Source organism: Lactuca serriola, chromosome 8 (genome assembly GCF_051521515.1).
Source record: "Lactuca serriola cultivar US96UC23 chromosome 8, Lser_US96UC23_V15, whole genome shotgun sequence".
NCBI lineage: Eukaryota > Viridiplantae > Streptophyta > Magnoliopsida > Asterales > Asteraceae > Lactuca > Lactuca serriola.
This window is the reverse complement of record NC_136415.1, coordinates 309975858-309988278: the sequence shown is the minus strand read 5'-3', so window position 1 is coordinate 309988278 and position 12421 is coordinate 309975858. Positions and strand designations below refer to the sequence as shown.

Here is a 12421-nt window from a genome sequence, read left to right as displayed (position 1 = left end):
AAATATTCCATAAATCTTTTGTTCACAACATTCAATCTTTAGGAAAATCTTTTTAATGACATTAATATACCAATAATCAATAATATGATTACAATATATATAATATATATAATGATGAATAAATAATTAACAAATGTAAGCATGAAATTACTTTGTCAAGAGACTATCTCCTAATATGATCAATCTTTATAGCTTGAATTAGAGTTTTCAATCCTAAAATCTACTTTGTATCACAGCTCGTACATTTGGTTCTCTTTTTGTACTTGCTACATTCAGCTACAAATCGGGTTCTCTTTTTTTGAGTTCCTTTTTTAATATGTTGGGCTACTTAAGTGGGCTAAAGAGCAGCATCTTTTCTTATGTTTGGGCCGTGAAAATAAGTATTTTTGGGCCTTTTGGCTATTATACGAAAGTAAGAAACCACTAGATAGCATAATGGACACGAAGTGTCTATTTAATTGATGAATTTTTGCTCTGTGAATGGCATGAAATGTTAATTTTGCCAGCCTAAATACACGAAACTAGTTACTTGCTAGTAGTAATAGTCGTAATGTTTGTTTTAACATATTTCGCCGTTTCCAATATTACAAAATAAACTAATATCTAAACCTTATTTTGGACCTCAAAGATACTCTTAAATGTGTGTTTTTAAACCCATAGATCCTTTAATGTATGTTCTTCTAGTACAAAAAACACCTTAAATATAACACAAAAGTATACATACTGTAGAATGGCATACGATAATCATAGTGGATGATGATTAATTACAAGTCAAGATACAATGGAGCTAACGGTTTAAACACCTCTCTTCCCTTAGTTTCCACCAAGTCTAAATGCTTTTGAAGCAAATGCATATAAACTATCCAATCGCCATTCTTTTTTACACTCGGCATCGGCATAACATATCCAGTTTGCCCACCCCATGGAAAATGATACGACCCAAAATGTGGCTTACCCCATCCAAAGTCAATGTTTTCCACAGGAAACCGTTGACCAGATGACACGACTATAGCTTCACCTTCATTCTCTTCCATTTTCACGTATATCCTTGCACATATTGGCTCAGGTCGATGCAATTCAACCCAATCAATTAGTCCCTTAAAGTGTTCCTCAGTCATTGCAGGACTCATAAACTCATGCACCACGTCAGCAACTCGACTTAGTGACATTTTCTTAAGCTCATCACACTTCTCCTCACCATAAGGGACAGAGAGAACATTTCCAAAGTAGTTTTGCATTGAAAAAGATTTCGTATTTAGCCTTTCTCTCCCATCAACTACAACACCCATCTTGCATGTGGTAAACTCATCATCAGACTCTGCTATTATCTTCCATAGAAAGGAAATGAATGACACAAGCTTGCTTCTTTTAGGGTTTCCATTTGAACTTGAAATCGATTGAAGGTGATTGATATCTTTTGCATGGATGTAGTATATGCGACTTATGAGAGGATCAAGTGGCAAATGAGATGTTTGTGGAGGGATAGATGATATAGGGTGAAATAGGGTATTGTAGAACGTGTTCATTACAGGTGGACGCCTAGGGTTAACAACTGAACGTCTGAAAGATGGAAGACAAGAGATTTTTTTCGATTGAGCAATTTCAGCCCATGTAGTCAAGAACATGTTTATCGAGTATGCATCGGCTATTCGATGATCAAATGCGCATCCAACTACTAAACCTCCACACTTCAGCTCTGTGACCTATTTCATGCGATTAGACGAGATTAATTATGATAAATAACGTTGACCAGATGACCTTTTTTAAGTATAAAGAAATACTATTAATTATACCTGAACAGAAAGAACTCCTTGTTTTTTAACTGGAACAAGTTTTCCTTCTACAGAATCATCGGGGTGATAGAAATCGATCTTTTTAAGCTCCATATCAACATGGGCATGAATGAAATCCACACCACGGTTGTTACAGAGGAGCTCAGGTTCACCATCGTTGTTGTGAAGAATTTCTCCGGCAAACGGGTAAAATGGAGCTAACACTTGTGCGAGTGATTTTTTAATTATTTTGACGCTTTCTTCATGGGGAAGTGATTCCTTGTAGCAGAGAAAAACTCCGACATCTAATGGCGGAAGAAGAAGGTCAAGGTTTGACATCGGTAGCCAGTGGTCTTGCACTGGCAATGCAGCCACGATGACGTCCGTTTGCTTCACGTCCACTGAGAGAATTCCACAAGAATCCATTGTTAGAGTAGTGAAAGAGAAGCTAAATATTGTTAGATGTATAGAAAATTTGGATGTGGAGCATGATAGCAAAAAGGATGGCTTATATAGGAAAATATTAGTCTTGATTAGTATTAATAACTAACAAATTATATTAAATTAAGTGATGGTGTGTCATTGATTGTCCCTCATTTCAACGACTATTTTTAACTTACATTTTGAACCTCTACTTGTTCCAAACAATAATTTGGATTGAACAATGGCTGCTCCCAATATTCAGCCCCTCCACTTTGCAATTAATATCCACCTCTATGGTGATGTGATGTTTTTTTTTTCTCTTTATATATATATATATATATATATATATATATATATATATATATATATATATATATATATATATATATATATATATATATATATGATTAAGATTGAATATAAATTTAATGGAATATGAGTGATGACATGGATAAAAGTTGAATGATCATTAAGCGGTTTAATGGATTTAATCTTTTATTTTTCAGTTAAATTTCAAATCAAATATAGAAATCCATTGAACTTTGTAGGGTTTAATGAAGTGTGGATGTTAAAAAGTATAGTTGAATAAAAAGTAAAATGATGATATGACAGTGATGTGGCAAATCATTAAACTCCTTAGAGTTCAATGGATTGTGGATGCACTAACTTGATTTTACTAGAAAATATGTAACGTTTATATTAAATGAACTTAAATCAACATAATTTTAACTTGATTATAATTACCAAGTTAATTTGTCTTAAAAAATCAACACGAAGAACGAAACCGAAGACGATTCTATGAAAATGAAAATGAGTCATATACAAAGTTCATCATTAAAACCCAAAAACAATGCACAAAAACGAAGAGAAATAGAGAGGGAACATCGATTGAGGTAGCTTCACCTGCAATTTCAACTAAAAAAATGATTTTTTGTTTTTTGTTTTTTTTTTTTTTTTTTATATTGGAAAATACGAAACCGAAGACTGAGGTGAGGAAACCACATAGCCTCATCTGCATTTTCCATGTATATATTTTGAAAAATATTAATTTTTAGCTATTAAATAAAAAAGTCAATAAAAAAAATGTTTAAATTTATAAATCCGGCTTTATCTATCTATTTCTAATTATAATTATATCATACTATATGGCGCCTGTTTTGAAAGGTTTTATTCTATACCTGATTCCGGATAAATTGAAAGCCGGCCGTTTAAAGAAAGGGTTTTTCATCTCTTCCGGCCTTCCATGACACCTTCAGTGACGTCATGCTGCCGTCTCTTGTCCGTTTGTTGGACATGGGATACGATCTGGATGGAGACCTGATTCTGCTTCTTTAATCGAAGCAAGCTCCTTATGCTCGAAGAAACGCCACCTGTTGATCAGATCGTTGTCGTTTCTCAGTTGCTTACATCATATATACATATTTGGCTTAGTCATTAAATTAAAATATGCTTTGGAAGCACCACCTGAATCGCTGAGATTGGAAGCTTCATATTAACACCCCTCTTAAAATTCAATTCTTCATCTGAATTTTGATGATTACTGGGATAAATACAAAACGATTGCCAGTTCATTTCATTATGTATCGAATTTTGTTCTCACATCCAATATTATACATCAATTTGATTAGGAGTTTTTTTTTGTGCCTATTAGGTGTTTGATAAAATACCAGCTACATTCAACTCTTTTTAGGATTCTAATGATATTTGGTTGTATCTATTGATTTAGTAGTCTCTATATGCTTTGCCTTTTAGTGTGTATTTGTTAGCATGTTCTTTATATCATTCTTTTGAACATTTCCCATGTTTTCTTGGTCAAATCTATAAGAAAACTAATTACTTTTGCTTTTCATATATAGTATAATGTATGTTTGTTCGGATTTGATAAGTCATCATGCCATGTCAGCACTAAATAGCCAGAAAACCTGTCACCAAAGACTGACAATCATCATGCAACGACAGCGGGTAACTGGGTTGACCGTTCAACTCGTCAACATTGCAAAAAAATTAGAAAATTTAGTATGCATTTGGTTGTGGTAAACTGTTTTCATTTTCCAATAAAATATTTTCAGAAAACAGAGTTGAGTTTTGAATTTTAGTTTTCTATGAAAATCTTAGGAAGCGTGTTTGGTTGGAACGATTGAAAATTTCATTTTCCATCTTAGAAATTTGGAAAACTGTAAAAATCACTTTTATAATTTACATACAATTTGAAAAACATAAGGTTGTGTTTAGTTACGGAAAAACAATTTTCATTTCCCATTTTCCGTTTTCCGTTTTCAATTCTCGTTTTCTGTTTTCAGCTTTCATTGGAAAATTTAGATAACGTGTTTAGTTAAAATTTATTCAATTTTCATTTTCGGTTTTGGTTTCATAAAATTAGAAAACGTGTTTAGATGTGTATTTTTCTAGCGGCTTTCATTTTTAGAAAACGATAATAGTGGTAGGGTGTGTGGGGTGGTTGTGGATGTGGTGGTGGCGACATGCTAGGGACGACGGAGGTGGTGGTGTGGATTATGACGATGGTCACGTGTGGTGTTGGTGGCGGCAATGGTGGCGATGATGGCGACAGTTGTGGTGGCGGTATGGTGGTAGTAGTAGTGGCGGTCGCGACCGGATGAGGGTGGTGGTAGTGATGACTTCAACCAAATGCGTTTTTAAAATTTTCATTTTTATTTGAAAATTTTCATGGAAAACTAGAAATTTTCTGCAACCAAACTCACTCTTAACAACTAAAATGTAACAAAAATAAAGTAGTGTTCAAATCTTCTTTTTTTTTTTTTTTTTTTTTTTTTAAATTTTTTTTTTAAAAAAAAATGTAGTGACTTTTGTGCAAAGTATAATGTTTTGTTAAGAAAATAAACTACCATGCTATGATTGGGCTTTTTCAAGTATAATGTATTCAAACCGTAGACATAATGGACTGATGCTACTCTCTTTTATAGCATCATATAAAGTGTTTTATTGGTGTGTTTTATTGGTTAAAGAGATAAGTACAATGATATTATTGGTTAAAATATAAGTACATTGTTAATCACAACTCTTAAGGCATTAAGACTAAACCATTTTAACATTATATGTAAGACATTAAAATATTTTAGGAACATTCAAACAACTAAAATAACAATCTAATTTCGGCCAAATCCAACGAAATCATCTTAATAGTGTGAGACGCGAATAATCAAATATTTTTAATTAGGTGTAAGATTCATATATTATAAGGGATGATTAAAAAAATATTAAATGACAAATATAAACAATAAGTATTTTTTAAAATAAAATTTCGAAATAAGAAATAAAGAAAGTTATTAATTTCAATTTACTATCATATTTATAAATATTAACGTGGCTTTTTAATTTTAAAAATTAAAAAAAAATCACACATGAATATTATTTATTTAAAAATATCATAAAATAACAAATGTCAAAACTCATAAGAGATTGACATATGACAAAATAAATCTTTATTTATTATAGTAGATTGTGTAGAATGACATGTCATAGTCTTTTTTCTGTTTCATGTCCAATCAAATAGGAAAAAATGTTTATTTTACTTTTACTTTGGGTTAAAATTAATAATTGTTTATTTGATAACTACCATAAATAAAAATTGTAAACTAGTATTCATTTTTCCAAAAGAATTTTGTTATGCTGCATGGTTGAAACAAAAACACATACAAAAATGCAAACATAGCATCAACAAATAACATAAAAACTCATGTTCACATCAATGCTTAAAAAACGAAATTGCTTACATGAACCATCTATTTGTGTAATGTAGGGGTGAGCAAAAACCGAACTGCAAACCAAAAAAACCAAAAAAACCGCATAAACCGAAACCAAAATGAAAACCGATGGTGCGGTTTTTAGTTTTGCAAAAACCGAAAATACTCGGTGCGGTGCGGTTTCTAGTCTCGCAAAAACCGCAAAAAACCGAAAATACACAGGGGTGGACCTACAATGGGGGCAGTGGGGGGCACCTGCCCCCACAAAAAAAAAAAAAAATTAAAAGTAGGTATTTTTTTAAATATATATATATATATATATATATATATATATATATATATTAACCTTTTAAAATAATATATTTTTACTCTTTAAATTTTTTTTGCCCCCATAAAAGAAATTGAAATATTTTTTGCCCCCTTTTCGAAAAAATTCTGGGTCCACCCCTGTGTATGTGTGTGTGTATATATATATATATATATATATATATATATATATATATATATATATATATATATATATATATACACACTAAATGTTGATATTTGTAAGAACCAAGAACTTATGACAATTAAAATTTCTATAAATGATGATAGTATCATTTATGATAGTTTTTAACATTTAAATGTGAAAAGTACTAATGATAATATTATTGTTTTATGAATACATTAATTGATATTATTGTATGCATATGTGAAACAAATATTATATTAAATTTGTATTATCTTCAAGCGTTAGAAACATGTTGGATTAATTTGATTTCAAACTAAGAGGTGGTGATATCGGTTCATCTTCAAAAAATGATTAGCACACCTCATTTGAGTCAAAGTAACTCGCCGAGTTACTTGAGTTTTAGTAAAAAGGCAAAATAAAAAAAAAAAAAAAAAAAAAAAAAAACTAACAAAAAACTGCAAAAAAAACCGAACCGCAATAAAAACCGCAAAAACCGAACCGCATAAAAACCGAACGGTGCGGTTTCTAAATTTCAAAAAACCGAAGTTGCGGTTTTCGGTTCGGTTTTAGCTAAAAACCGCACCGAACCGCACCATGCTCACCCCTAGTGTAATGTGCGTCAATCTAAAGAACTATGAACTTTTCACAAAAAATACCAAAGAAAATAGGCAAAATACATAAACAAACAAACCAGGTAAATGTGCATATTTATCTAACTTCAAAAAAATGTTAACAATATCCGATTAAGAACATCGTTAATGTCATAATGTGTACCATTACATAAGGAGAAAAATATCCTAATTAGAAAACAAATGCAAAAACAAGGAACAGAGTATAAGTAAATAATCTTTAATACATCAAAATATATAAACCAAAATTTACCTTGATTTTACTTAACGCCTAGTAGTCTTCTCATTTTACCATTTCCTAGAGAACAAATGTGTGGGTTTTACTAGTTGGAAGCCTTCAGTTGACACCAACTCATGGACTGTGTATTGTTTAATCCAAAGATTCTAAGTGCACATATACCAATTCTACTCAATTTTGGGAGATTGGTCAGTGAGAGACTTAAAGAATCATTTATATGCTAATACTTATTGAAACGTAATGTAAAACTAATTGAAATCACATAGCAATAGTTTCTTGTAAACTACCCATAAGGGAAAAAGGAACAATTTTTCCAAAAATATATGTTGATAAAAAATATGTTACAAAAGCTAATTGAATTCGCAAATAAGATTATAATAAAAATATGTTTTGTAATTATTTGCAGAAAACAATTTATATAGCAATGTTTTTGCACTTTAATGTTTAAAAAATATTTTTTTTATTGTTTAGTTTTTTATTTATTACTTTAATGGGCAAAATGCGGAAATAGCAATGAATTTTCATTTTATTGACTAATATATCATCTTATTTTGAAAGAGCTAGAAATAGCATTGCATTTTCATTGCAAAGTGATGGTAAGTTGCTATATTTGCTATTAAAGTAAATATAAAAAATTAATAAATATAAATTGAAGTTAGATGCAATATTAGACGACAATGCATACCGGTCTGGGATGAACATAAATGTTTAAAGAAATAATCAATGTATTTCATGTTACTACCTTGATGATAGCATCACAGTTGACAACATTGTCAGATATGTCGGTCTTTAAAAAGATAATCAATGGAGATCTTTTTTTTTTTTTCTTTTTTTCATTTTAGGAAAATCCAATTATTTCAATTTATTTTTATATGCCCTTCCTCTCTTATAAAATGAACAAAAAAAGTTGTTTTATTTTTTTTCTTTGACGTGATTGATCAGAAATAAAAGAAATCGTAAATAAAAAGAAATTATGTAAATCGTGGACTACATATCTCCTTGTACCTTTGTTTCAATCTTGAATAATGACAACGAAACATCATTTGATTTTATAAAGCGCGTGAGTAGAGAGGTGGTAAAGGTTGTGCCATAGCCAATATTGCAAGTCCCGAATTTGTATAAATCAACCTTAAACCTTGGCAAACCTGGAATAATCAATGTGTGAAATATGTGATAAAAGTTAAAAAAAAATGATGAAATGACAGAAAATTAGGTTGATTTAACCGTCTATTACTTCAATGAGATTGAGTGTTCAGAATGAACGTTCACCCTTCTACATGGTCCAGATCTATACGAATTCTTAATTTGGTGTTCGAACTGAAATTTTAAATAAAACCAAAAAATACATTAAGCTAAATATAAACTTGGTTACTATTAAAACAATAAACATAAATAAATAACTAAATGCCTATTCGAACTTTACGAAGATTTGATTATCCAATTTTGTGTCTGTCACTACTTTAAAAACATGTTTGAACCTAAAATATATTTAAAAAAAATTGAGTCATATTATTGTTTTCTTAAATTGTAACAGCCCAAAATCCAGGTAAGCTTTATGGCCCTTCTATTTTGGAAGTTGGCAAGATTAGTCCCTTGAGTTGTATGTTGAATTGGTGAGTACGCTGGGCGTACTGGGGTGTACGCCGCGCGTACTCACGCGCTTAATTTGGACGCGGACTTGACTGAGTACGCTGGGCGTAGTGAGCCCAGATGCAAACCCTAATTTCTGGCTTGTGCACTATAAAAGGAACATGTGGCCCTTTGCCCTAGCCACTATATTCCTTGAGTGAGTCCCTTGAGAGCTGAGATTCGTGCCTTAGCCTGTGTGTGTATGTTTTGAGCTTGGAGCTAACTTTTCAAGGTGAAGAAGGGAAGGAGGAGCCATTGTTGGTACTAGAAGTGGAAGAACAAGTGTAGATCCATGCTCTACAGTGGTTGGAGATCTCTTTTGAGGTAAAAAGCTCAAAGCTTTCCTTGTTCTTCTTAAGTTTTGCTTTTTGGGACCACTTTAGGGTTTTTGGGTCCAAATTTTGAGACTTTGTATGCAAATAGTCTCCATGAGCATGGATCTGGCCTCTTCTAGTGTGTTTGATGTTAATGATTCATAAAAATCCAGTCTTGGTCGTGGATCTAGTGTCATGCATGAGTTATAGTCCCATTATGGAAAGAAAAATGGTGTTTTGAGCACAAAGTGACCTCTACAGCCAGGCAAAGGCATAAAGGTCTCGACTTTATGGGTTAAGTCGTATAAAAGGAGTCGAATTTGGAGTTTGGACGAAAGTCTTAACAGATTAAGGTATGAATGAATGGGATAAGGGAACTGGGCGTTACGCTGGGCGTAATCCCAGTATGCGCGGCGTAGAGTGTCGCGTACCCCGATTCTGTGGAAGCTCCGGGTACGCCCAGCGTACATGTTGGTACGCGCAGCGTAACCCGGAGAGGGTTGACTTTTGTTGACTTTTAGGGTTTGGTCAACTCTAGTGTATTTGAGCCAAGCAGGGGGTAAAATGGTCTTTTACCCTTCCTAAGAGTGTTTAGAGAGTTTGGTCTAGCCTTGGGAAATTATGTTGATGACGAGTGTATATTTCATATGATTAGGCGGAGGTTAGGTCCTATTCACCGAGTTCGAGGTTTTCCGAGTTACCGAGTTACGCGAGGTGAGTCTTCTCACTATACGTTACCTTGAGTGGTATTATGAGTTGACCGGAGGGTCTTATGTGCTATGTATGAGATTATGTGTTATATTAGAGATTACATGCTATGTGTTATTTGTATGCTGTATGATTATATAGACCGGACCGGAGGGTCCAACGATTCAGACCGGGCCAGAGGGCCCAATGAGCGATGACAAGACCGGAGGGTCCGAAGAGCTGCGGGACTGGAGGGTCCCGCTGAGACATCTTGACCGGAGGGTCGGGTTTAGCCTCGAGTGGCATATTTATGGTATGTGGTATTTTGGGGAACTCACTATGCATTTATGCTTACAGTTGTTGTGTTTGATGTCTCAGGTACCAACGAGGACCGTGGGAAGGCGACGGCTTGACTCGTACACACCCACACCGATGGAGTTCACATTAGAGAGATCTTGGGATTTGTTTTGAAAACACTGTTGTTTTGGATTTGAGATTATGATATGATATACAATTTGTGGTTTAAAAATGAAAAATTAAATTGGAAATTTTACGTTGTTACATAAATAATTTGTCTAAGATAGAACACAACTCGTCATACAAAACCTTTACTCCATATCCCCTTTTAAACCTAGTTTGTGCCTGATATAAAATAGTAACTTTTTAATAACATCTTTGGTGTCAAAATAGAGATATGGTTCATGCAGGCATTTCAAATGTGATTATCGATGTACAATCTACAACCATAAATAGTAAATAATGAAAAACTAAAACTTCACATGACATGTATATGAATCTTAATATATATGATTTCGTTGATTGAAAATATATATTACCTTCCTTCAACATGAGAATGAATCATATGAGTATCAATATGGATAGCCCACAAACATTTGACACGTAATGACACCAACAACCACTTGAAAAAAGAATAACAATCAAACAATAATCTTATTTTATATTTATATTGTACATGAAAATGTTATTATATTTTATCTAAAGAAATATTGATAACGAACAACTCTCTTTCACTTTTCTGTTATCTTTTCCGGGTTTGATTTTTTTTTTTTTTGTCCATTTTTCATAAATTGGTTTCTTTATTCCCTTATTTTGTTTGGACCTTTTTGCCCTTCTCTTTGCAGCTACCTCAACATAGTATGGAAAATTATTGAACTATCTGCTTAGCCATAGGACTTGTCAAACTATAACTTGTAGTAATAAAGCTTGTTACCCACCATAGCACATCAACACATTATCTTTGTGTAGCCACATAAAAGTAATAGATGATGCATTAGTAGTGTGATTCCTTGAGTGTAATATCAGTAGCAACCAATTCAAATAACTGTTAACCTAAAATTCTTACCTGGTAAAACAGTGGTAAAACAACAGTAGCAACATATACAGCCCAACTCTGACCCTCTTCAGTTTATCATCCCCAACTTTCAGGACCTACCTACAAAATCACATCCATCAATTTAGAAGGAAAGGTTCTCATTCATATAGCAATAAACTTTTAGAGCATCCCACCTTAACAACAATTAATTCCTATAAGAGAGATTATATACTTGGATCCATGGAAGCAATCTTACAAAATCAGAAAGAATTTTTTACCATATCAGTCCGTTAGCCTCTCTTTATTCTTACGCACCTCCAAAACTTGCATGATACTTCTCAAACCTATTTTAGACCCAAGAAAATTACTAAATTGACCACCTAAATGTGAACGAATGAAACCTATATTTGAACAGAGTTGATAAATTTCAGAAAAATCATTATACTTGTTGGTTTCTATAATTTTGTTGTAAATTTAAAGCAACATTCATAAACTTTGAGTTTTTAGTTGAACAGGGGAAAAAATCAATTTCAGTTGTGAAACATCATTAACTTATGTTGTACAGATGTTGACAGAATTACATATATAGCTTACAACATCGATTTTAAAAGTTGGATAAATTCAACAATTTATAAAGAGAAATTTGGAGGTGTATACTTATCGACTACGAAAAAGACGTCAACTTTCTTAATTTTCCCACCGATTCCCGATACAAGATCAAATGCTCCATCTTTTAACATGTTTATGATGGGTTTCGAGCAATACATCATTCCTATGGTGTACATGCAAACCCGAATAGCTTTTGGATCTAGCTTGTCTAATGAACATGCAATTGAATATCCAAAGCCATAAACCCTAGATCTAACATGTTATAAACTGAAATAAGGTTTAGAGATTACCTTTGATTGTTATATAGCAATAACAATCAATTCCTTGGCTTCAGAAAGCTTAGTGCCTCAAGTGTTGCACCTCTAATGGAGTCAAAAACACCACTAAGCAACAAGATGAAGAAGAAGGAGAGAGGAGGCACCAAAAACGACTAGAATGATGGTTTTTAGCCATAAGAACATCCTATGTGCTTATACAAACCCTAATGCTTGGATCTAGGTTTCTCTATTGTACATGCAATTCATCCAAGACTTTAAACCCTAGATCTAGCATACAATTAATCAAATTAACTTATGAATGGGGTTTAGATCTTACCTTGATTGTTATGTAGC

The 12421-nt window shown here is 32.7% G+C and overlaps 1 protein-coding gene across 1 annotated transcript; it reads right to left on the bottom strand.

Moving 5' to 3' along the window:
- Positions 1 to 638: 638 nt before the first annotated feature.
- On the bottom strand, positions 639 to 2242 carry LOC145071333 (coniferyl alcohol acyltransferase-like). The gene is made up of 2 exons (XM_079018229.1): positions 1794 to 2242; positions 639 to 1703 (listed from the first exon to the last, which is right to left on the bottom strand). Exons 1-2 carry the CDS (start codon positions 2196 to 2198, stop codon positions 765 to 767), a joined length of 1344 nt encoding a protein of 447 aa, XP_078874355.1. The 5' UTR covers positions 2199 to 2242; the 3' UTR covers positions 639 to 764.
- Positions 2243 to 12421: the final 10179 nt, after the last annotated feature.

Excerpts from the sequence above, each read along its gene's own strand:
- LOC145071333 (XM_079018229.1), bottom strand. The coding sequence starts at position 2,198 with ATGGATTCTTGTGGAATTCTCTCAGTGGACGTGAAGCAAACGGACGTC. Across the intron at positions 1,704-1,793 it reads AAGGAGTTCTTTCTGTTCAG|GTCACAGAGCTGAAGTGTGG; the intron begins GTATAATTAATA and ends CGCATGAAATAG.